Raw genomic sequence first — 21,131 nt, 5'->3', positions numbered from 1 at the left:
CTACTGTGGTCAGGCGTCAGACCTACTGTGGTCAGGCGTCAGACCTAACTAAACACTTCTACTGTATTTATTGTACTGTGAGTATGACTAATTAGCGATTTGGTTGGTCTTTAAAGTAGCAAGAACCGGTCGTTGAGGACTTCCCTTGGCCGACGGTCCTACGATGGAGGTTCTCCCTGAGGGGGATGTAGTTAGAAGCAGCTACCAAGAGGGGTATGTGGTGATGGGGTGCTCCCCACGACTTAAAAGCATACTTCGACTCTGCTGAGTCGAAGTATGCTTTCGATGCCTGTTTCATAAATTGGGGTATTGTGGGGAGCGGTAAATCAATATGGAATGCGATGTCGCAACGAAACGCCGTTTTCTTACGCACCGCAGTACCCCTTCCTGCTTCGTCTCCTATCCTCTTGTCCGTAGCGCACGCGTGCTGTCGCCGCAGTTTCAATACATTATGTGTCATGTAGTTCTAATTTCTCACAACGCATCGTATGGCATCGTTCAAACTCTGCTTTAGGTTTCTTTTATTTTTTATTATAGACCGCTACGGGACCGGGCAAATAAAAAATACTTTTCTACATTTTCTAATGCTTCATGTCAATGTGTTTTTGTCTTTAATTTGCTTCTTTGTTCTGTTTCTTGGTTCTGTTTTTCTAAGTAGTTAGTTTTTCTTAAATACAATCTTAATTTACTTGGAGCTTGATTTCCCTCAAACAATTTTACTCAATAGCCTCTGTGTCGTGTTGTTTTTATTACTAGTTAAGTAATAAGAGTTAGTGCAGGGAAGTACTGCCACCTTACCTATTTCTGCCAAGCAGTAATGTAAACATTATTGCGTTCCGATTTCGAAGGGTAAGGGTGCTGGTGAAATTACAGGCACATAGTATTTGTCTACTTATGCCTCCGGGTGACGGGCGCAGTGACACGCCCCTTAGATCTTTGCGATATAAAGCTCTGAGTGATACTACAACTGTGATGGAACGGCGTGTAGCTTACCACCTGGCGCATGACTTTTTTGTCCCGTCACTTGATATATTAAAAAAAAATGGTCGCAAAAAGGGCCTTCATAGGCAAGACCTGAATGGAGCCACCTTAACAATAATAATGGTATTATTTTTATAACTATCGCGTGATAAAAGCACTTCTGAATTATGCTCCCAATCACTTTATTCTAACTTCTATCAAATTTACGAATTCTCCGTAGCTGAGCCATGGTCCAATTTGACATGCTTGTTTTGTTATTAAAATTAATAATAATAATGTTTTTTAATTGTATGGCTCGACAAATAAAATATTTTTTATTTTTATTTTAGTATAGACTGCTTATCAGTGGCAACTCGTAAATGTTATCGGCAGTAAAGCAGAAGGAAAAAGAACACCCACTTAAACTTAAACAAAACAAATTTTTCCTTTCGTATTACCTATGTATATGGGTCATGTCGCCTGAACTAAAAAAAATAAATAATAAAATAAATAAAATAAATTAAAAAAGATATCGATGTTGACGACAAACACAACACTTAATCGCACTCAAGATACCAATACACTTCATTTCACTGGTTAAGTTGTTCTACGCATAAGACTAAACTAGTATATTAGTTTAAAAACTATAATAATTTGTTTATTACAGTTTTTATATTAACTAGTTTTATTTTATTATCAAGGACAGGTTACGCGTTAATTCTAGAACATTATAAAATTTTGAATTATAAATTGTATAAGTTGATTAAGTGGTTAGGTATGTGCGCTCTCTACTCTAGACTGCACAGTCTTAATAAAAGTGTAAATAATTTTTGGCAAATTTTAGTCAAGCCGGTGGCAATCGAGTTATAATTATGAACGGTTCAACACTGGGGAATATATTTGACGTAATTTAAGTGCTCGTTGCATCGATAACACCAGTTGTTCAAAACGAATAAATGCACGCTTGGTTAAAGTGTAATTTCTTTTTATCATACCAAGTGACGGGACGAACAAGTCGTGTGCCTGTTGCTAAGCGACTCGCCTGTCCATAACAGTTACAGTGCCACGCAGATCTTTAAAACGCAAAGACCGGAGTGGCACTGTCACTGCACCCGTCACCCTGAGACATAAGTCGACAAATCCCATTGTAATTTCACCACTATCTACTAACAAACTGCGTTTTTTTATAATAGCAAGCGACATAACGAACAAGTCGTGTGACTGTGGATGTAGATTGAGACTCCAATATGAAATCGCGGACTAATTGCTTGAAAGCTAGTTTATTCGGCGCTTTTTGAATATGGGACGGCAGAACGTTTCAGAGTCGTATTGCCTGAAGAGTAAATGAGTTAGAAAGAAAACCAGTACGGTGAAAAGGAATTAAAAGAGCCAATTTGCTGTCTGAGCGAAGATTGCGGTTATGCGATACACCCAAATATTGAAGTTAAATTTCAAACATCCAGGTGCAAATTTATCATTAATAATAGAGTAAAGAGTGGAAAGTATTCTCAAATCACGACGCTGGCAAATCGTAAGCCACTTCAGCTTTGAAATAGATAAAAGCTCTACTACTATAAAATTTATTTGTATGTAGTTGTAACTTTATGTCATACCTCTAGCATACATGCTGACGTCTTGAAGCAAGGCCTCGCAGGATTCTCTCTCGTTGCCGTCGAGCTCCCTTACTGCCTTTAGAAAACCTTTCTTTCGCAGGCCCCATTCTAGACTTTTACCTGTGGACAAGGTTGAATATGTGTGATTAAAAATCGTACTCTTACATAGCAGAACCACATGTGATCATACGTCAAAAGTGCTTTTAACACACGAAAGTCAAGCTTTTTTTAAATGAAGTGACGGAACGAGCATGTCGTGCGCCTGATGGTAAGCTACGCGCCTGTCCATAACAACTGCAATATCACTCAGAGCTTTAAATTGCAAAGATCTGAGGGGCACTGCCACTGCGCTTGTCACCCTGAGACATAAGTTAACAAGTCCCATGTGCCTGTAATTTCACCAGTACCCTAACACTTCAAAACCGGAACACAGTAATGCTGATATTACTGCTTGGCGGCAGAAATAGGTAAGGTGGCAGTACTTCCCTGGATGAACTCTTTCACAACGAGCTCCACTGCTACTATTTATTAATTTATAAAGGTATACCAACAGCATAAATATAGTTTTATACAAAAAAGTTATGGTAAGATGAATAATGTTACTTATACATAATGCCTAGTTCCTGGAACGTGGGGCGCACTATAAGTTTCCGGAATTAATAAGAAAAAAATGCTATAAATGGTCAGAAACGAATTTATTCTTTCTCAAAATATTCTCCGTTAGCGTTAGTGTACTTTTTCATACGAATGAACCAATTTTGAAAACATTTATGCCACTCCTCCGTGACAATCTCTGAAACATATTTTTCATACTCTTCGACAGACTCTTCAGGTGATGAAAACCGTTGACCGTGTAACTGGTTCTTAATTTTTGGAAATAAATAAAAGTCACACGTGTCAGGTCGGGGCTGTACGCGGGATGGTTCATAAGGTCAACGTTGTTCACATTCAAAAGTTCATGTGTCTGCTCATCTGTCTGGTTGTGTGAGGACTGGCATTATCGTGGTGCAAGATGATGACGGGTTTACGGTTATTTTTACGGTCTTTGTCAATAATTTCCGACAAACAAATGGTCGTGTACCAATCACTATTCACGGTATAACGATTCTCCAAAGCAACAGTAGCCACGTGTCCAGTTTTGTTAAAAAAAGAACCAATCATCCGCTTAGAGGCACTTTGCACGCGCGCCACTTTGGTTGGTTTCGGCTCATCTCGAAAGACCCATACGCTCGATTGCTGCTTTGTTTTGGGATCGTAACTATAAATCCATGTTTCGTCACCTGTTACTATGTTCCACACCAAATTTGACTTCGCTGAATCTGGTAAGCATGGCATTGCACCAAGTGACGCGAGCCGTTTTTTGAGCCTCAGTCAAATTGTGTGGGATCCACCGAGAGCACAGCTTTTTCACACCCAAATGTTTGTGTAGTATTGATTGTATTTGAATCTTGCCTATGCCTAAAGATGCCCGAATCTCATGAATGGTATGTCACATGCCTGTCTGTTTTGATCACACGGCGCGCAGCATTGATGTTTTTATTGTTTACAGCAGTGGACGGGCGACCATCACGAAATTCGTCACTGAGATTCACACGATCGCGTTTGAATTCTGCAACCCAGCTATAAATAGTCGTCTTGTATGGTGCTTCATCGCCAAATGCAGTTTGAAGCCGAGCGAAGCTCCGCTGAACTGTTACATTACACTTAAAGTCGTAAAAAATCACACTACGAAAATTTCCACGAGTTAAATCCACGGTGATGTAGACAACCAATTTCTAAAATGATGCCACATTGTAAAAACCAGTGACAGTCAGTTGAAACAAACTGCATTCTACAGCCAAAGAGTTCCATTTTCAAATGTTGCAATTACTTTTTAAATATTGTTTATGTAAGTGGCCAGTTCCGGAAACTTATAGTGCGCCCTATGTATACACAACTTTGTAGTATTTAATTAATACAGAATTAATTGAAGAAGAAAAATATTATAAAATATACAAAAATAAAACAAAAGATCGTAAAAATAACACGAACAATATGAAACAAATTAAGTATATCTGAAATTTTGACGACCTCGGTGGTTGAGTGGCTTAGGCAACAGTTTTCATGGTGTCGCCATCTCTGAGGTCCCGGCTTCGATCCCCGGCCAGGTCAATGAAGAAAACTTTTCAAACTTTTCTATATCGTCTCGGGTCTGGGTGTTTGTGGTATCGTCATTGTTTCCGATTTTCATAACACAAATGCTATAGCTACTTACTTAGGAATCAGAGCAACATATGTTATGTTGTCGAATATTTATATTTATAACTCCCCTACAATAAATATATACCCTACAATAATAAAGGCCCATTTAGATGGAGAGAGTTTCTCGCACGCTTCGTGACGAAAACTCGTACGCTATTATCGTAAAGGCCCATTTAGATGGAGAGAGTTTCTCGTCTCGAAGATGCGATTATCGAAAGAATATAAAAAAACTTTCCTCGTCTAAACATTCGCGATTATCGACCGTCCACGTGTGCGATAATCTCCTCGCCTTTCAATATTGAACGTCTCCGTGTAAACAGAACTCGAAAGCAAAAATCGTATTTCGAGTTTCTGTGCCAGCCGTTTCTACCACGAGTGCGGTGCGCGAGGGTGTTTTGATTATCACTGCTTTTCTAAGACAAGAATTAATGGAAGGAGAGCGAAAAAAGAATTTCAAATAACGGTGAGTGAGTGAGTGCCTCTGTGGTCGAATATAGCGTGATAATCTTATGGCGATTATTGCTTACGATAATCGCCTACGAGTTTTCGTCTCGAAGCGTGCGAGAAACTCTCCCCATCTAAATGGGCCTTAAGCAATAATCGCCATAAGATTATCGTATCATAATGTTTACATTCAGGCAAGAACTAAAATCTCGCCTACGATTATGTCATACGAGATTCGCAAGCAACTTAATCGCCTCCTCGACTGTTTACACAGAGAAATATGTAGTAAGGAGATTCTTGCTTACGAGTTTTCGACATGTCTAAACAAGATCTCGTATGACATTTTTTCAAGTTCATACGATTATCGTACAAATCGGTTCGAACCGTTTTGAGTGCGAAAATCGCCATTTGAGTTCAGTGATTACTGCGGTATTGACTATGGATATATCGAAATGACGCAAAAATCATTCAAATTTGGAACTGCTGATAATATTAAGTTAATAAATGAATAATCAAAACACCCTCGCGCATTGCACTCGTGGTAGAAACGGCTTGCACAGAAACTCGAAATACGATTTTTGCTTTCGAGTTCTGTTTACACAGAGACGTTCAATATCTTATATATACATACCTACCTTATATATACCTTTCAGGCGAGGCGATTATCGCTCACGTGGACGGTCGATAATCGCGAATGTTTAGACGAGGAAAGTTTTTTATATTCTTTCGATAATCGTATCTTCGAGACGATAAACTCTCTCCATCTAAATGGGCCTTAAGTATAAAAAGTTATCGACTAATTTTGTTCGTAGAATACTTTAAACCTCTCTCCTGAAAAGTTGTTTATTTTTGCAGATGTGGCCTTATTACAACAAGGGTGCGAGATATTGGACGTTAAATTTTTTATTTTTCAGTAGCGGCGAGTGTGTCCCCCAGATTAAATCGGAAAACGGATCAGTGAAAAGTTAAGGATTGCCTTTAACATATTTTGTTTCAGTTTTCGTTTGATGAGGGTCTCCATTAGAGATGACACGCACGCTTCAAACCTGTCCTTAACTTTTAACTGTTTAAACTTTAAAATAAACATATGTGAGGTCCGAGAACTCCTTGTGAAAGAGTGATTACAGGACAAATACAGACTTATGTCTCAGGGTGACGGGCACAGTGGCAGTACACCTAAGATCTTTGCGATTAAAAGCTCTAAGCGGCACTGCAACTGTTATGGATAGGTGTGTCGCTTACCACCAGACGCACGACTTGTTCGTCCGGTCACTTGGTATTATAAAAAAAATATAACAGTATAAGTACTAATTCCAATTATATATTAAACAGGCTTATATGTATTTGTTTGTTATATTACTTATGGAATATAGGGAATTTTATGTTTTTATTGAATTGATATTCAATTACTTTTTATGTGAAATTACTCCACTAGTTTGTTATAATTATTAATACAAAGATCGAACACTAAGAAAAATTCCTTCGATCCGGCCGGATTCCAACCGACGTCTTCTAGCATACCGTGCCAGCCGCTATACCAACTAAACTAATGTATATGGATTTTTTTATTTTTTATAAACTGAGAATGACATGGGAGTTTAAAGTTTTAAGTGAGAAAGTTTTCACCGCGCGCTCTCTTGCACCTTATACGATACAACGGCCAATATTTACGAGTTATATTTATTTACTCGAAATTCAAAACAGTTATTACGTGGAAACAACAACATAAATTACATTTTTTATATAAATAAATGACGCACACACTCACAGTCCCGCACTAAATATTTATAACCAAAAATTACGCCCAAACTCACGAGAGAAATAAATGTAGGCCATACAAATATTTCTCCCGGCCCGAGAAGCGAACCTCTGCATGCCAGACCAGTATGGTATATTGATTCTCGCCTTCACTAAAAAAGTAATATTACATGTATTAATACTCATACACGCAGCGAAATTAATATAACAAAATATTTGCTTATGTAAGTAGAGTTCATATTTGAAAAATATTTTATTACTTTGATGAGTATTTCGAATTTCGAGTCGAATTTTAACATCCTTAGGCTCGGTTTACATAGGCGCAGAATGTAATGCGAATATTTTTAATATTATATATTTAATTGCAGAATGAACTTCATACATATAGTTTATTGAGCAAACCCTAATAATAAAATAGCTAACTAAAACTAAACAAGGTCAATAAGACAAGATTGTAAATTAATTTCTAAACTAATTGCCCACTGACTTCCCATACTAGAAAAAATCTGTATTACGGGTTTCAGTCATCCTCCGTGACAGTTTAGCCCCCGACAACACTTTATGCCAATTATGTAACTAATTCTTAATTCATGTATTTCATAATTACCCAAATATATTGCTAACAGAATAGTTGCTAAAATGAAATATATAACAATTAATTAATTAAGTAATTAATTAATTATTTAATATCGTACAATATTTATTATCATATTAGGGGTTAAAGTATGAAATTGCCGTTTTATTGCAATAGGTTCTTTGAATTTTCATAGAATCTTCATGGTTTGAGGTTTTCGAATGAAACTTTTTTCAAATGGTTTCTGTGATTTTTTTTTTTTAAATTTGAAACATTTGAATATCGACTTTCAATTGTTTTTGTTATTCAATTTAGACAAGAAAGATGGATACTGCGAAAATTCGAGTGATTTTTGAATACGAGTTCCGACGCGGAACTAACGCGGCAGAAACAGCCCGCAATATCAATGCTGCGTTTGGAGAGGGGTCTACTAATGAACGCACCGTGCGATTTTGGTTTAAACGCTTTCGTGATGGAAATTTCGACTTAAAGAACGAGCCACGAGGAAGACCGCCCACACAGGTGAATAACGATGAATTAAGAGAGATAGTGGAAGCCGATCCTAGTCAAACTACCCAGGAATTAGCGGCATGGTTTAACGTTACCTTACCCACAATATTGACTCACTTGCGTCAAATCAATAAAATAAAAAAATACGAAAAATGGGTGCCTCATGATTTGACTGATCTGCAGAAAGAAACGCGTGTTGAAACTTGTGTTGCCTTGTTGAACCGGTACAGAAATGAAGGAATATTGGATCGAATTGTAACATGTGATGAAAAGTGGATTCTTTATGATAACCGGAAAAGAAAAATGCAATGACTGACCCCAGGTCAAATGCCACAACAGTGTCCTAAAGCAAAACTTACCAATAAAAAGGTAATGGTAACTGTTTGGTGGTCTCAGCTTGGTGTTATTCACTATAGTTTTCTCCGATCTGGTCAAGCAATAACGGCAGATGTCTATTGTGCCGAACTCCGAACCATGTTGACAAAACTAGCAGTAAAACAGCCCCGACTCATGAATCGATCTTCACCATTATTGCTCCACGACAACGCGAGACCTCACACAGCACGAGAAACCATTTTGACCCTTCAGGAACTGCAGTTAGAAACCATTCGTCATCCTCCGTATTCACCAGACCTTGCTCCAACGGACTACCATTTTTTTCGTGATTTGGACAATCTTCTACTATAAATCTACGTGACAAGAAGTTTTCTTCCCAGGAGGCAGTACAAAATGCTTTCACACAGTTTGTGCAGTCTAGATCGTCGGAGTTCTATAGCAAAGGCATTAATAACCTTCCTATTAGATGGCAGCAATGTATAGATAATAATGGCAACTATTTTGATTAAATAAATTTGTTAAAAATTTAAAAAATAAACAATTTAGATTTTCAGTACAAATCGGCAATTTCATACTTTAACCCCTATTATCATTAATGTAATACATACTACTATATGGTTTCATAGATTCTTCGGCATAACTCTGCGCACGCGGCGATCTACTTTAGCCATGCGCCGCAATTTTATTTAAACACGCAACTCACACTCTATTTTCACGTAGTTCGTTACCAATTATCCACCAATACACGACATCAAGGAACGATTTGCCACAATAATATCTGTATTTTACGTACACCAATATACAATAGACTCTAAATAGTAAAGATCTAAGGGGCAAAGCCACAATACCCAGCGCCATTATACCCTTCAAAACCAGAGTGCAGTAATAATTCTCACATTAGTGCTTGACTTGTGTCAGTATTTCTCTGGACGAACTCTTTCACAAGACTACACACACTTATTAATAAACAGTTATAAGTAATATGTGTGTGTATGTGAAAGCAAATAGTTATTAAGAATCGATACCTATTACCTCAGCTCAAATTCAAAGTTTTCCCATACTAATGCGGTTAACTTTGCTTGAGTCTGGCTTTATTTCTGAATTTATTTTTTTACATACGAAATTAAAGCGTATACCATACGTGTTTTACTTAGTTCAGTTGATATAAAAAAAAACATTGGTGTATGTAAAGTACCTATTGAATGCAGTAATTTTCTTGTAAAATTTTAAAGTAAATTTGTTTTTTTTTCTATCGTGAAAATTTTTAGGAATTGTGTTTCCACATCGTATAGTCATTAGTGCATATCCTTAATTTTATTATATATTTTCCCCAAGTGATTTATTTAACCATTTGAGGTTGTATCTAGACTCTTAATTTCCATTATTATTAATACAAAATTAAAATACATTCCACTAAAAATATCAAACAAGATTAACTATTTCATTCATAGAACTAATTTCTACTCGACTTCAACATTTAACAATTTTATTGGTATGCATAACTGCATAACTGTTTTGAATAATGCTATGTGAAATTACGTTTCTTATAATTATTAGATTAAATAAAAATATTTAATTAAATCAATGTAACATAATATATTTAGAAAAAAATCCATTCCCAATATGGTCCTACTGGAAATCAAACCCGGGACCTCCTCATCCAGTGCCCACAGTATAAACTGTTCTACCACCGAAGTCGTCAAATTCAAATTAAACTTATCTCTCAAAGATACTTTGGGGCCCAGATTGTAAATTGCCCTAACCGCACGTTTCTGCAAGACAAGATTCTATTCACATCGGCGGCATTACCCCAAAGCAAAATGCCGTATGTCATAAGACTGTGAAAGTAGCTGCAGTAAACCAATGTCCGCTACATTTCGACGTCTGAAAGTTTCCGTATTTTTTTAATCGCGTACACTACAGAGCCGAGCCGTTTTGATAACTTATTTGTATGGAGACCCCATTGCAATTTAGCATCTAACGTTATACCTAGAAATACAACTTTATCCACAAGATTCAATTTTTCGTTTCTAACTACAATGTTTGTAACAGTCTCATTGGGTAATGTAAATTTCACAATTTGTTTTCTTCTCATTAAGGAGTAGGTTATTAACAGCAAACCAATCAACTACTTTAGATATAGCATTGTTCACATCGTCGTAGGAACATTGGTGCCTTTTAACTTTAAATAATAAGGAAGTATCATCAGCAAACAATACTATTTCATATTTTATACCCTCCATGAGGTTAGGTAAGTCATTAATATAAAATAAAAACAAAAATGGGAATAGAATTCAACCTTGAGGGACACCCATGCTAATTGCAGACCCTGATGATCTCGTACCGTTAACATCCACCCTCTGTACCCTACCACGCAAATACGATTACACGATAAAAGAAATAAACGATTTAAGAAGATCGAAATCACGTCCCGCCACACCATAATGGTGAAGTTTCCTGACCAGTGTATCATGGTGCACATAATCAAACGCCTTGGAAAAGTCACAGAATACACCATAGCATCAGGTGAGACTTTCCATGCATCAAATATATATTCATCAACTCGACACCAGCATCGGTTGTAGAGCGACCCTGAGTGAAACCAAATTGTTTAGGAGACATTAACTTATTACTATAAAAATGTGCACAAATCTGATTTAGAATATTTTTTTCAAATATTTTACTGAGAGTTGGTAGTATTGATATAGGTCTGAAATTGGTGGGGTCTGAAATACTACCAGATTTGAAAAATGGAATAACTTTACTTTGCTTCATGAGGTCAGGAAAGACACGATCATCAACACATTTATTAAAAACACAGGCTAACTAAGGCGCAATACAATCAACTATAGAACTAATTACTCTGACTGAAAGACCATCAAGATCAGCAGTATTTTTATGTTTATAGACTTAAAGGCTTTAACAATATCGTTTGGAAACACATGACGGAGCCCTAAATTAATGATATTAACTGCATTATTTTCTTTTAGTAAGGATTCAGCGGCGGTGGGAGATGGATTTAACGACTTAGTAGTCAAAATTGTCATGTCAGTAAAAAAAATTCAAATATTTTAGCAACTTCTGCAAAAATATGATAGTGAAATACTAACCAACGGTAAGGGAGAACAGATCGGACTTATCCAGGAGCAGCGCCACGTGCGCCCAGCCGAACCTCTCGAACACGCTGGTGAAGACCGTCGGCAGCCGGCACTGGCAGTATGACATGCGAGTCAGTGTCGGGTACTTGCCTTTGTCATTGAACAACGTTTGCGGCTGAAAAAAAAATTGTTAGTATAAAACCATGGTAGCCTATTTTTTTAAATTAAATATATAAGGAAGCTGGAGTATCTGGGTCATATAATGAGAAACCCAAAGTACGACCTATTACAATTAATAATCCAAGGCAAAATACAAGGAAAGAGACGTGTAAGGAGAAGGAGAATATCCTGGTTCAGAAATTTGCGCCAGTGGTTCAATAGGAGCACCCAATCATTATTCAAAGCTGCAGTGTCCAAAGTACAGATTGCCATCGTGATCGCCAACCTTCATTAGAAGATGGCACATGAAGAAGATCGACCGCGGCGACCGCGTGCTTCTAACTGTCATGGCAAAATACGCTCTTACACGTTTGAACTTAAATGAGCGTCCCGGACACGTGAACGATCCTAGCTTGAATTTGTTATACGCGGCGGCCGCGCGGCAACCGCGCGGTTGTAATATTCAGAGGAATTTCAATGTTGTTGCCTAGTAAATAGAATTCAGATTCGCCATTAATGTACATGAACTCGTGTACATTAACGGCTCGCACCTCTGAGTTTTTTGGAATTTATATGCGAAATTTAATTTGGAATTTACCATGAGCTTTTAGGTGAACGAAAACATCTTGAGGAAACCTGCACGTTGAAGAAGATTCACAGTTCTCGGTAAACGTGTGAAGTTCCCAACCCGCATTGGGCGAACGTGGTGTATTATGGCCTACACCTTCACCTGAGAGGAGACCCGTGCCCAGCAATGGGACCTTTAGATTGGTTGATGATGATGAGTACATATGAATGCAATTCACAAAATATAAAATGAGAAAAATAACTTAATATTTTGTGCACTGAACGATTATAATCGTAATATTCGCAAATCGTAGCATCGTCCAATCATTTGAATAGCATCATTTCTCTCACAGCTATTGGCTATTGCATACGGCAAGTATGCAATAGCCAGTAGCCGTATTGTATAAAGCGTCGTATTACGTTACGGCTAGCCGCTTTGCAAAACGGCACTGTTTTCTAATGCGGCTAAACTGGGCTACTTGTATTATAATAGTAAGAACATATAGCATTGTTTCCTAGAGTGTGTTTTTTGTACTGCAATAGCAAAATATGGCAATGACGGGTAATGCCATTGCTATCCAAACGGCTTTGATTCCGCATAACAGTGAAATTGTTGAATCGATCACTTTGGAAAAAATATGTAGTAAAATCATTGACTTACAATTATATGGACGTCGGGTCCGCGCTAAAAAGTGTCCGCACTTGTAAGGCGCTAAAATCGTATACAGAGCGCGACACTCCGCTTTAGTCTTCATTTGTTCTACTGACAGCGCGATACTGCGATGACATTACAATTTAAATTTCGAATAGGTTGACTTGGGACATTTTTTTCGTGGTTTTTGTACTAGACCCGTCGTCCATTTATTTATAAGTCAATGAGTAAAATTGAGGATATACTCTAACCACTAAACAGTGTGAAAACACGATTCTTAAAAATTTTCACGATAGAAAAAAACACAAACTTACCAAGAAATTTTACATGACAACCTGTATTCAATAGATATTTTATCTACTAATAATTTTTTTTATATCAACTGACCTAAATAGAACATGTATAGTATACGATATATATTTTTCAAATGGTTTTAATTTCGTTCGTAAAAAAATAAATTCAGATTTTTTTTTAAATAATGCACACACTCAACATAGCGCTAGGGAACCCTGTGTCGCGGGTGCCATGGACACACACATAGACAACCACAAATTACACCCAAACTCACGAGAGAAATAATTGTAGGCCATACAACTATTTCTCCCGGCCCGGGAATATGGCATGGTAACCGTTCGGCCACTGAGGCAGTTTACAAGTATATATAAGTTACTATATAAATATATAAATATAGTCCTTGCCAGTGTGTACCATTCGCCCGCGCAATAGAACCAATTCAATACGGGAAAAATTTGATTGAAACTGAGGTAATATCGGCTCTTAACGGTAATGAAAATTGTGGCTATGAAACCTGCATGTCGAAGAAACCTTGGAAAACATGTCAACTCCCAAACCTACATTGGGTCAAAATGGCGAACTATGGCCTAAAGCCTCTCGTTATTCTCGTTGTTGCGTTGGCAAACTCACATGATTAGGCTACATGTACAGTTTCATATATATATATATATATATATATATATATATATACACATATATATATATATATATATATATATATATATATATATATAGCATGTTAGAGAGGGTCACAGGCTTCTGTAAACATAACCATCGAGTACTTGCCACTGAAAGCCTAAACTCTTGGACTGAGGCTATATTAGATGGATTAAATTGGGTCCCTCCTTTGTATGGCTATACAAATATGCAGAGCGGGATTGCCAGCCTTTGTACGTCTCAGACTTTATAATTACTACATGCAACTATTAGTCACATGTACTTAGCCGTTACAAATAGTGAAGCGCAATACGAGTATATAAAGTAGTTTATAATATCGACAATATGTCCTACAATTCCTACTTTGGTATAATAAGCCACATTTCATACGTCAAACGTGCTTTTATTACATGAAAGCCATAATAATATTTTATTTTTAATAAGTACGGTGACAGAACGAACAAGTCATGTGCCTGGTGGTAAGCTACACGTCTGTCCCTAATAATTGCAGTGCCACTAAAAGCTTTAAATCACAAAGATCTGAGGGGCACTGCCACTGCGTCCGATACCCTGAGAAAAATTGACAAGTCCCATGTGCCTGTGATTTCAGCAGCACCCTTACCCTTCCTATAAAAAATTCACACCCGTTGTGAATCTGCAAAATTACAACTTTTCAGGAGAGGGACTTAAAGATTACGAACGAAATTGGTCAGTTACTTTTTATGCGTTATAAAATTTCACATATACAAAATTTGTTTCATATTGTTGTGTTTTGTATGTTTATTGAAGATTCGCATGCGTACCTAAGTAAATATCAAATTTTTGTAATACCTAAATTTTACTAAATACACACATAATATGTGTGTATTACATAGCTGCTTTCAAAGGATAGTGGCCCAATCCTACTGCAAAGTACTCCCTATACATGAAAAATTAAAATATATGTTGATAGCCGAACACTTTTTTGATAAAAGTTTACAATCTACCTAAGGTGGTGAAATAAAGATGCAAAATGTCTATAATAATAAATTGATGATACCGTCTTATGGAAAATAAGACAGAAATATCTAATAAACGAAATTCCCAAAGAAATAAAAATATCGTTAAATTGTAAAAACATCAAAACAAAAAAAAAATACTTTTTAGAAAAAATAAAAAATTAATACGTGATTGAAATGTATAATAATTATAACCTTCTCATTTTAAGTAACACCATACGTAGGTACTTACTTTAAATGTTTTTATTAAGTACTGCTCACGACCATTTGTTAGGATCATCGAGTATATAACCAGAATAGAGACGAAATGTCATTTAATTTGTTTGAAAACTATTCCGCCATATCATTACTGTGACTACTGCGCTCCGATTGGCTAGCCCGAGTTCGAAACAATTGACGGGTGTCGTCAAATTGTTTCACTTCAAATCGACCAGTTAACTTGAGCTTTGCTATATGGACGTAAATGGCAAAATTACATATTTAATATTTAATTACCCATGAAATTTGATTCCGTTTGTTTTATAATCAGATGTTTTGCTGTTTTTCCTCACACCACCGAACGGAACAGCACGATATTGTTACAGATATTATCTTTATTACAATAAATACAGAATATTTTTGGAATATACGGAGACGTGCACACAGGTCAGTTGTTGGCGCTGTACTATTTTCAAAACAGAACAGAACAGCTTTTTAATTTGTAATTGCTGTGGAAACGAGAATTGATATTTATAAGTGATGTATCACTGATGAGTTACCAGGAAAGTATGGCCCTTATTTCGTCTCTATTTCTGGTTACATACTCGATGATTAGAATAGACTGGTGTTCAGCGATGGGATGTACATACAAAGATCAAGGTTTAGTGACACCCTTTATTAACGACTCTCACGCACACTAAGAGGAATATCAACACCCAGCAGTACGAACGCACACACTACACATAGAAATTTATTTGTACGACGAATGAGCAGTATACCGATAAACTTAGTTAAATTTATGTTATCTTGGTACTTGGTGCAACGGGCTGGTGTCAGAAACTCGACGACAAAGCGTCTATTTTGCGTGTAAAAATTTAAAATTTATGTTATACTCAAATGATTTGTTTTTTTAGTGCTTTAAATGTAATAAATAAATAAATAATAATCCAAAATAATTCCTTTTAGACTTATTACTGAGATTCGTTCAGAAAATGCAAAATTTTATTGTGAATTGGTCATTGGTTAAAATAATCACTTAAAAATATGAAGATGGTCTATCTTTGCAATTTAAAGCTCTGAGTGGCACTGTAACGGTTATGGACAGGTGTATAGCTTACCATTAGATAAGTCAATTTTGCGCGATAGACACGTCTCAGGGTTTTTAAACCACCTTCCTAGTGAATTAGATACTTTTGAGATAGGTCACTATTCTAGAAAGCCATCGATATGTAATCACGATACGTCACTCACACAAACAAGCAAAACCGCCATTTAAATATTAGTTCAAAAGCAGTTGTGAGTTAGTCTAAAATAAACAATCTTACGGAAAGGTGACCAAAATACAGGAATAATTCTATTTACTAATTACAAGCTTCGCTCACAAAAGCCCTTCCGACTTCATCCGCGGCGAAGGAGTTCAGTTTATTTAAGTAAAGATATAATATAAATAGAGCAAAAATCTTAAAAAAGTAACTCAATTACTTCTAGACAGGTACAAACACTTGCTCACTTACATATACATATAATTAGAAAAAAACAACTAAGCAATTTACAAACGTATAAAGTTTCTTATATATCTTCAGTTTTCAAAAAATATTTCTTAATATATGATTTACAGTGTTTGTTGTTTGACAATTACATATAAATTCCTCACTCATTTAGTTCATTAATATTTCCAATTTCTTTTTCCATAATAGTTATTGAATTTAGGTAATATGAATTTCTTTTGATGAATGAAAGTACAAAAGATTCTGAACTTTATCACCAAAACACATGTAGTTCGTATTATTTTAGTATCAGTAGATCTCTTGTGAACGAGTTCGTCCAGGAAAGTACTGCCACCTTATCTGTTTCTGCCGCCAAGCAGTAATGTGATCATTACTGCGTTCCGGGTAAGAAGGGTAAGGGTACTGGTGAAATTACAAGCACATGGGACTTGTCAACTTATGTCACAGGGTGACGGGCGCAGTGGCAGTGCCCCTCAGATCTTTGCGATTTAAAGCTCTAAGTGACACTGCAACGGCAATGGACAATCGTGTCATTCACCATTCTAAATAGTTAACAGAGACTCGACAGACAGACGAAATCTCATTATTCACCTCTGCGTAATACGGTTTCTGTTTCATCTTAATATAAGGTAAGTAACCAACTGCGAAGTTCGACTTTCATGTTAGATTTGTTTGAGGAAACTATCTTAAGTTTATCGTCTATTTTATTATTTTAATTGCACTTGCGAAATGGTGAACGAGAAAATTATGATGTCAATAATAGGTTAACAATGTAATCGGCAACTGTCGTAAACACTCGGAGCTTCTCGAAGTTTCGATATAAAACAAAGGATTGTAGCGTTGTATATATACTTGCTGTACCCATATTATGAAGTTATTAAGGACCGTATGTTATCAAAATAACCCCTCGGCATGTTCCAGAGTCAAAGTAAACTAAGCTGGTCATACGTAAGGTAAATTAGGCCTTATGAATATTCACAACTATGACATTACTCATCAACTTCTGATTACTATTATCACGCGTCCTAGATGAAAAAAAAAATGTTTTAGATATTCATAATCTCAGTACAGAGTACTAAAAAAAACTGACCTCAAAGGTTCGTGGAATTACATCTATTTGCCAAGTTTTATTGAAATGGATTACCGGAAAGTGCGCCAAACCAGATTCGTCCCCTAGTTTCAGTTAAAATCTGTTCACAAATCACGTAACATACAAAAAAATATGCAGTCGAAATGAGAATCTCCTCCTTTTTTTGGAGTCGGTTAAAAATTTAACAAAAATGGTGGGTATAAATACAGCTGCGCGTTAGAAACACCATGTGACTAAGACGATAGAGTACCAAATCGTCAGGGACATCGTGTGTCTCTAGAACTCGTGACGGGTCACAAAAGACGTTTTAACGCATTGACTTACAATTATATGGACGTCGGGTCCGCGCTAAAAAGTGTCCGAACTTATAGGGCGTTAAAATCGTATACAGAGCGTCATTCACGCTTCAGTCTTCGTTTGTTCGACTGACAGCGAAGCAAGCAAGATTAGACAGTACTGCGATGACATTACAATTTAAATTCAACGTTTTAGCTTTTTCATATTCCTTTACATGTCACTACGTTTAAACAGGTTGACTTAGGACATTTTTTTCGTGGTTTTTCCATTAGACCCGTCGTCCATTTATTTGTAAGTCAATGTTTTAACGTTTAAAATGTATAAGCAGTTTTTTTCCATCTCTAATAAGAACTACTATAGTGACTCCCTAAAGCGGAAACATAGCCTTCGTAATTTGAATAATTATCATAATATTTGGGAACACAATTTTATTTTTATTTATGAATGAAATAATGGTCTTTACTCGAGGGCATCAGTCACTGACAAACGATATTGACATCCCTAAAACATAAAGAAAGAAGAAAAGGTCGTTATTTTTAGGTTATTATTTTTACAATCTCGTCAAAAGATAAACTGCGATAACTATTACTAATTGAATTAGTAAAAATAAAATAACGACACACACGACAAGAACACCAATTTGCTCAAACTAAGGAATTCTCTGTACTATGAGTACTAGAACAATAGAATTCACTCTTGGGCACTTCCCAGAGTAGCCAGCCCAGAACCAATTTAGAAAACTTCATTTTCCAATTTGGTCGTACCGGGAATCAAACCCAGGACCTCCACATCAGCGCCCACAGCATAAATCGTTAGACCACTGAGATTGAGTAGCTGAATTTTCCGGCAATGACACAGCCTGTCGTGATCAGGAACGCACAGTCTATTAAAGCATTATATTGAATTATACTGCTTTGGATTCTCGCCTCTACCATAAATAGAATAGAATAGAATTCTTTATTTCTGACATAGACCCATGTAAATTGTTAGTAACATTTTCACTTAAATTAGGTTAGTATTACAACACAACATAACCAAATATTTACATATGTCTGAACCGTCATGGTTTACCGACATCGTTTAGGCAGATTTAGGGATCGTGCAATGAGATTGAAATATACATGCACTATGAAATCGAATAAGAACTAGTACTTTCTATTAATTTTAACAATCAAAATAGGCACTAATCGAAACGTAGGACAGTTTCCGTGACGACGACAACATTGCATGGCGACCCGATCGAAAAGTGTGTCCGATCGTGGCAGACACCATACTCAGTCACGACCACATTCACGATTCTGTCGAAGCGCGTGAAGCGTATTTGTGCCGCTGCTGACTACACCGTTAGGTAGTGCGCTTGCGTTCCGTATAGTGTCCGTACTCATGACTGGTTACGACATATTGGTGTAAAAATAGATTTAATTTGCCCAACCTAGTTTTGAATTGGACAATCAAGTCTGCCTGCAACCATTTTTAGGATGCTTGTGGCTACTTCTGACACAAGTCATAAGCAATACTGTTTTTTTCCGCATTATCGCTTGGAAGCCGTCTATGTGCGCCTCTGCGAACATGCCTGACGCACTGTACCATCTTGCATCCTGAAAGCATTATTGTATTGAATGCACAAGACTTTATAAGCTCATTTAGCATACTTAACCCACAGACCGCTCGAGTAAAATGGAATTATAAAAAGTAATATTAAGGTCGATGGAGCGTCTCGCGAACCTGCAGGCTAACATACTACATCTCACTGACAACGCTCTACGCTAGCTTTCTATATTTTGATCATCACATAGATCATCAGTTAGTACGTGACCAGGATATTTAAATTTTTTTTACACCTTTGAGTACAACCTCGCCAAGAACGACTGGAAGTATGAAATATAGCTTAATTTTGCCTGCTTTAAAAACCATCACTTCTCTCTTGGTAGAGTTGTACACTAAACTATATATATATGATACTTGCCATATCGAGCGGTAACACTTTTTACAATGTGTTCATAACCTATCAATACGTATCGCTAAAACCCAACCGCATAAGTTACTAGCGAGGCCAGCTGGAATAAACCCATTTACTGACAAAACAATCGAGATTATTTCCATAGATGCCACAACCCATATGTCAATGATCTCGTAGGCCATATTGAGATACTTCGATTATTTTTATTATATCCCTGTCTTTCTATTCTACAATCTCGCTCTTTCTTTTGTTTTTCTTTATACGTAGTTCGGTTATTAGTTATTATTACACAAAAACAGTGACAGCTCATTGAAAGACGATATTGGAGTTCATTTCATGTTATTATCTATGATATTCAAACAAACAAGCAGTCTAACGGTCCGCCTGATGGATTGTTGTAACCATCCGCCGGGCTGTCTACAAACATACATAGGTAATAATATTTACTGAAATATTTGCCAAAAAGCAAATGCGTCACTGGATATGAGACATAAGATCTTTGGTCTCCTGTAATTACGTTTACTCTCTCTACTCTTCAATCCATAACTAAACATTAATAATACATACACCTTACGCCTTTTTCCCATCGGGTTAGGCAGAGAATATTAATAAAAAAATAGGCAGTTATGGACACTTACATTTTGTAGATATGGATATCTACAGGATGTTTCTCAGGTGGATGCATTGTAAACCCGTGTCGCGAGTGCTATGGACACACACATAGACAGCCACAAATTACACCCAAATTTACGAGAGAAATAATGTAGGCCATACAAATGTTACTCCCAGCCCGGGAATCGAACCCTGGACCTCTTTGTGGCAGAGCAGCATAGTAACGGTTCGGCCACGGCATTAATTATTATTATTGATACAAAGATCGAACAACACAAAAAAATCTTTGATTAGTCTGTACTCGAACCAGCGTCTGTTGCCACACTGGGGCTACCGCTCTCACCAACTGAGCTAATCTCTGATTCGGTCTGTAGCTCAGGTGGTGTCCAGTAAGTCAGAGAATTTTTCTTGGTGTTGTTCGATTTTTATATCAATACTAATAACAAAGTATATTATTATTTTTAGCCGACTTAAAAAAGAAGAGATTTTCAATTCAACTGTATTCTTTTTGTGCATGTTATTAGTGTGATTTAGTGATTACTCTGACGTTTGTGAATCGATTTTGATATATTCTTAGTAGTGATCCATTCAAATTTGAAGAAAAT

General features: G+C 36.6%; 1 protein-coding gene across 1 annotated transcript in view; it reads right to left on the bottom strand.

Moving 5' to 3' along the window:
* Window positions 1-12,042, bottom strand: part of LOC113230830 (atrial natriuretic peptide receptor 1-like) — an 86,607-nt gene extending 74,565 nt beyond the window's left edge. The window contains exons 1-3 of the mRNA XM_026464928.1: window positions 11,980-12,042; window positions 11,547-11,709; window positions 2,574-2,693 (exon numbers count right to left, since the gene is read on the bottom strand). Coding sequence (XP_026320713.1) covers window positions 2,574-2,693; window positions 11,547-11,709; window positions 11,980-12,042 — 346 coding nt within the window. The remainder of the gene's footprint in view (window positions 1-2,573; window positions 2,694-11,546; window positions 11,710-11,979) is intronic.
* Window positions 12,043-21,131: the final 9,089 nt, after the last annotated feature.

Source organism: Hyposmocoma kahamanoa, unplaced genomic scaffold, assembly GCF_003589595.1.
Source record: "Hyposmocoma kahamanoa isolate Upper Pololo Valley unplaced genomic scaffold, ASM358959v1 64, whole genome shotgun sequence".
In the NCBI taxonomy this organism is placed as follows: Eukaryota; Metazoa; Arthropoda; class Insecta; order Lepidoptera; family Cosmopterigidae; genus Hyposmocoma; species Hyposmocoma kahamanoa.
This window is presented reverse-complemented; position numbering and strand designations above follow the sequence as displayed.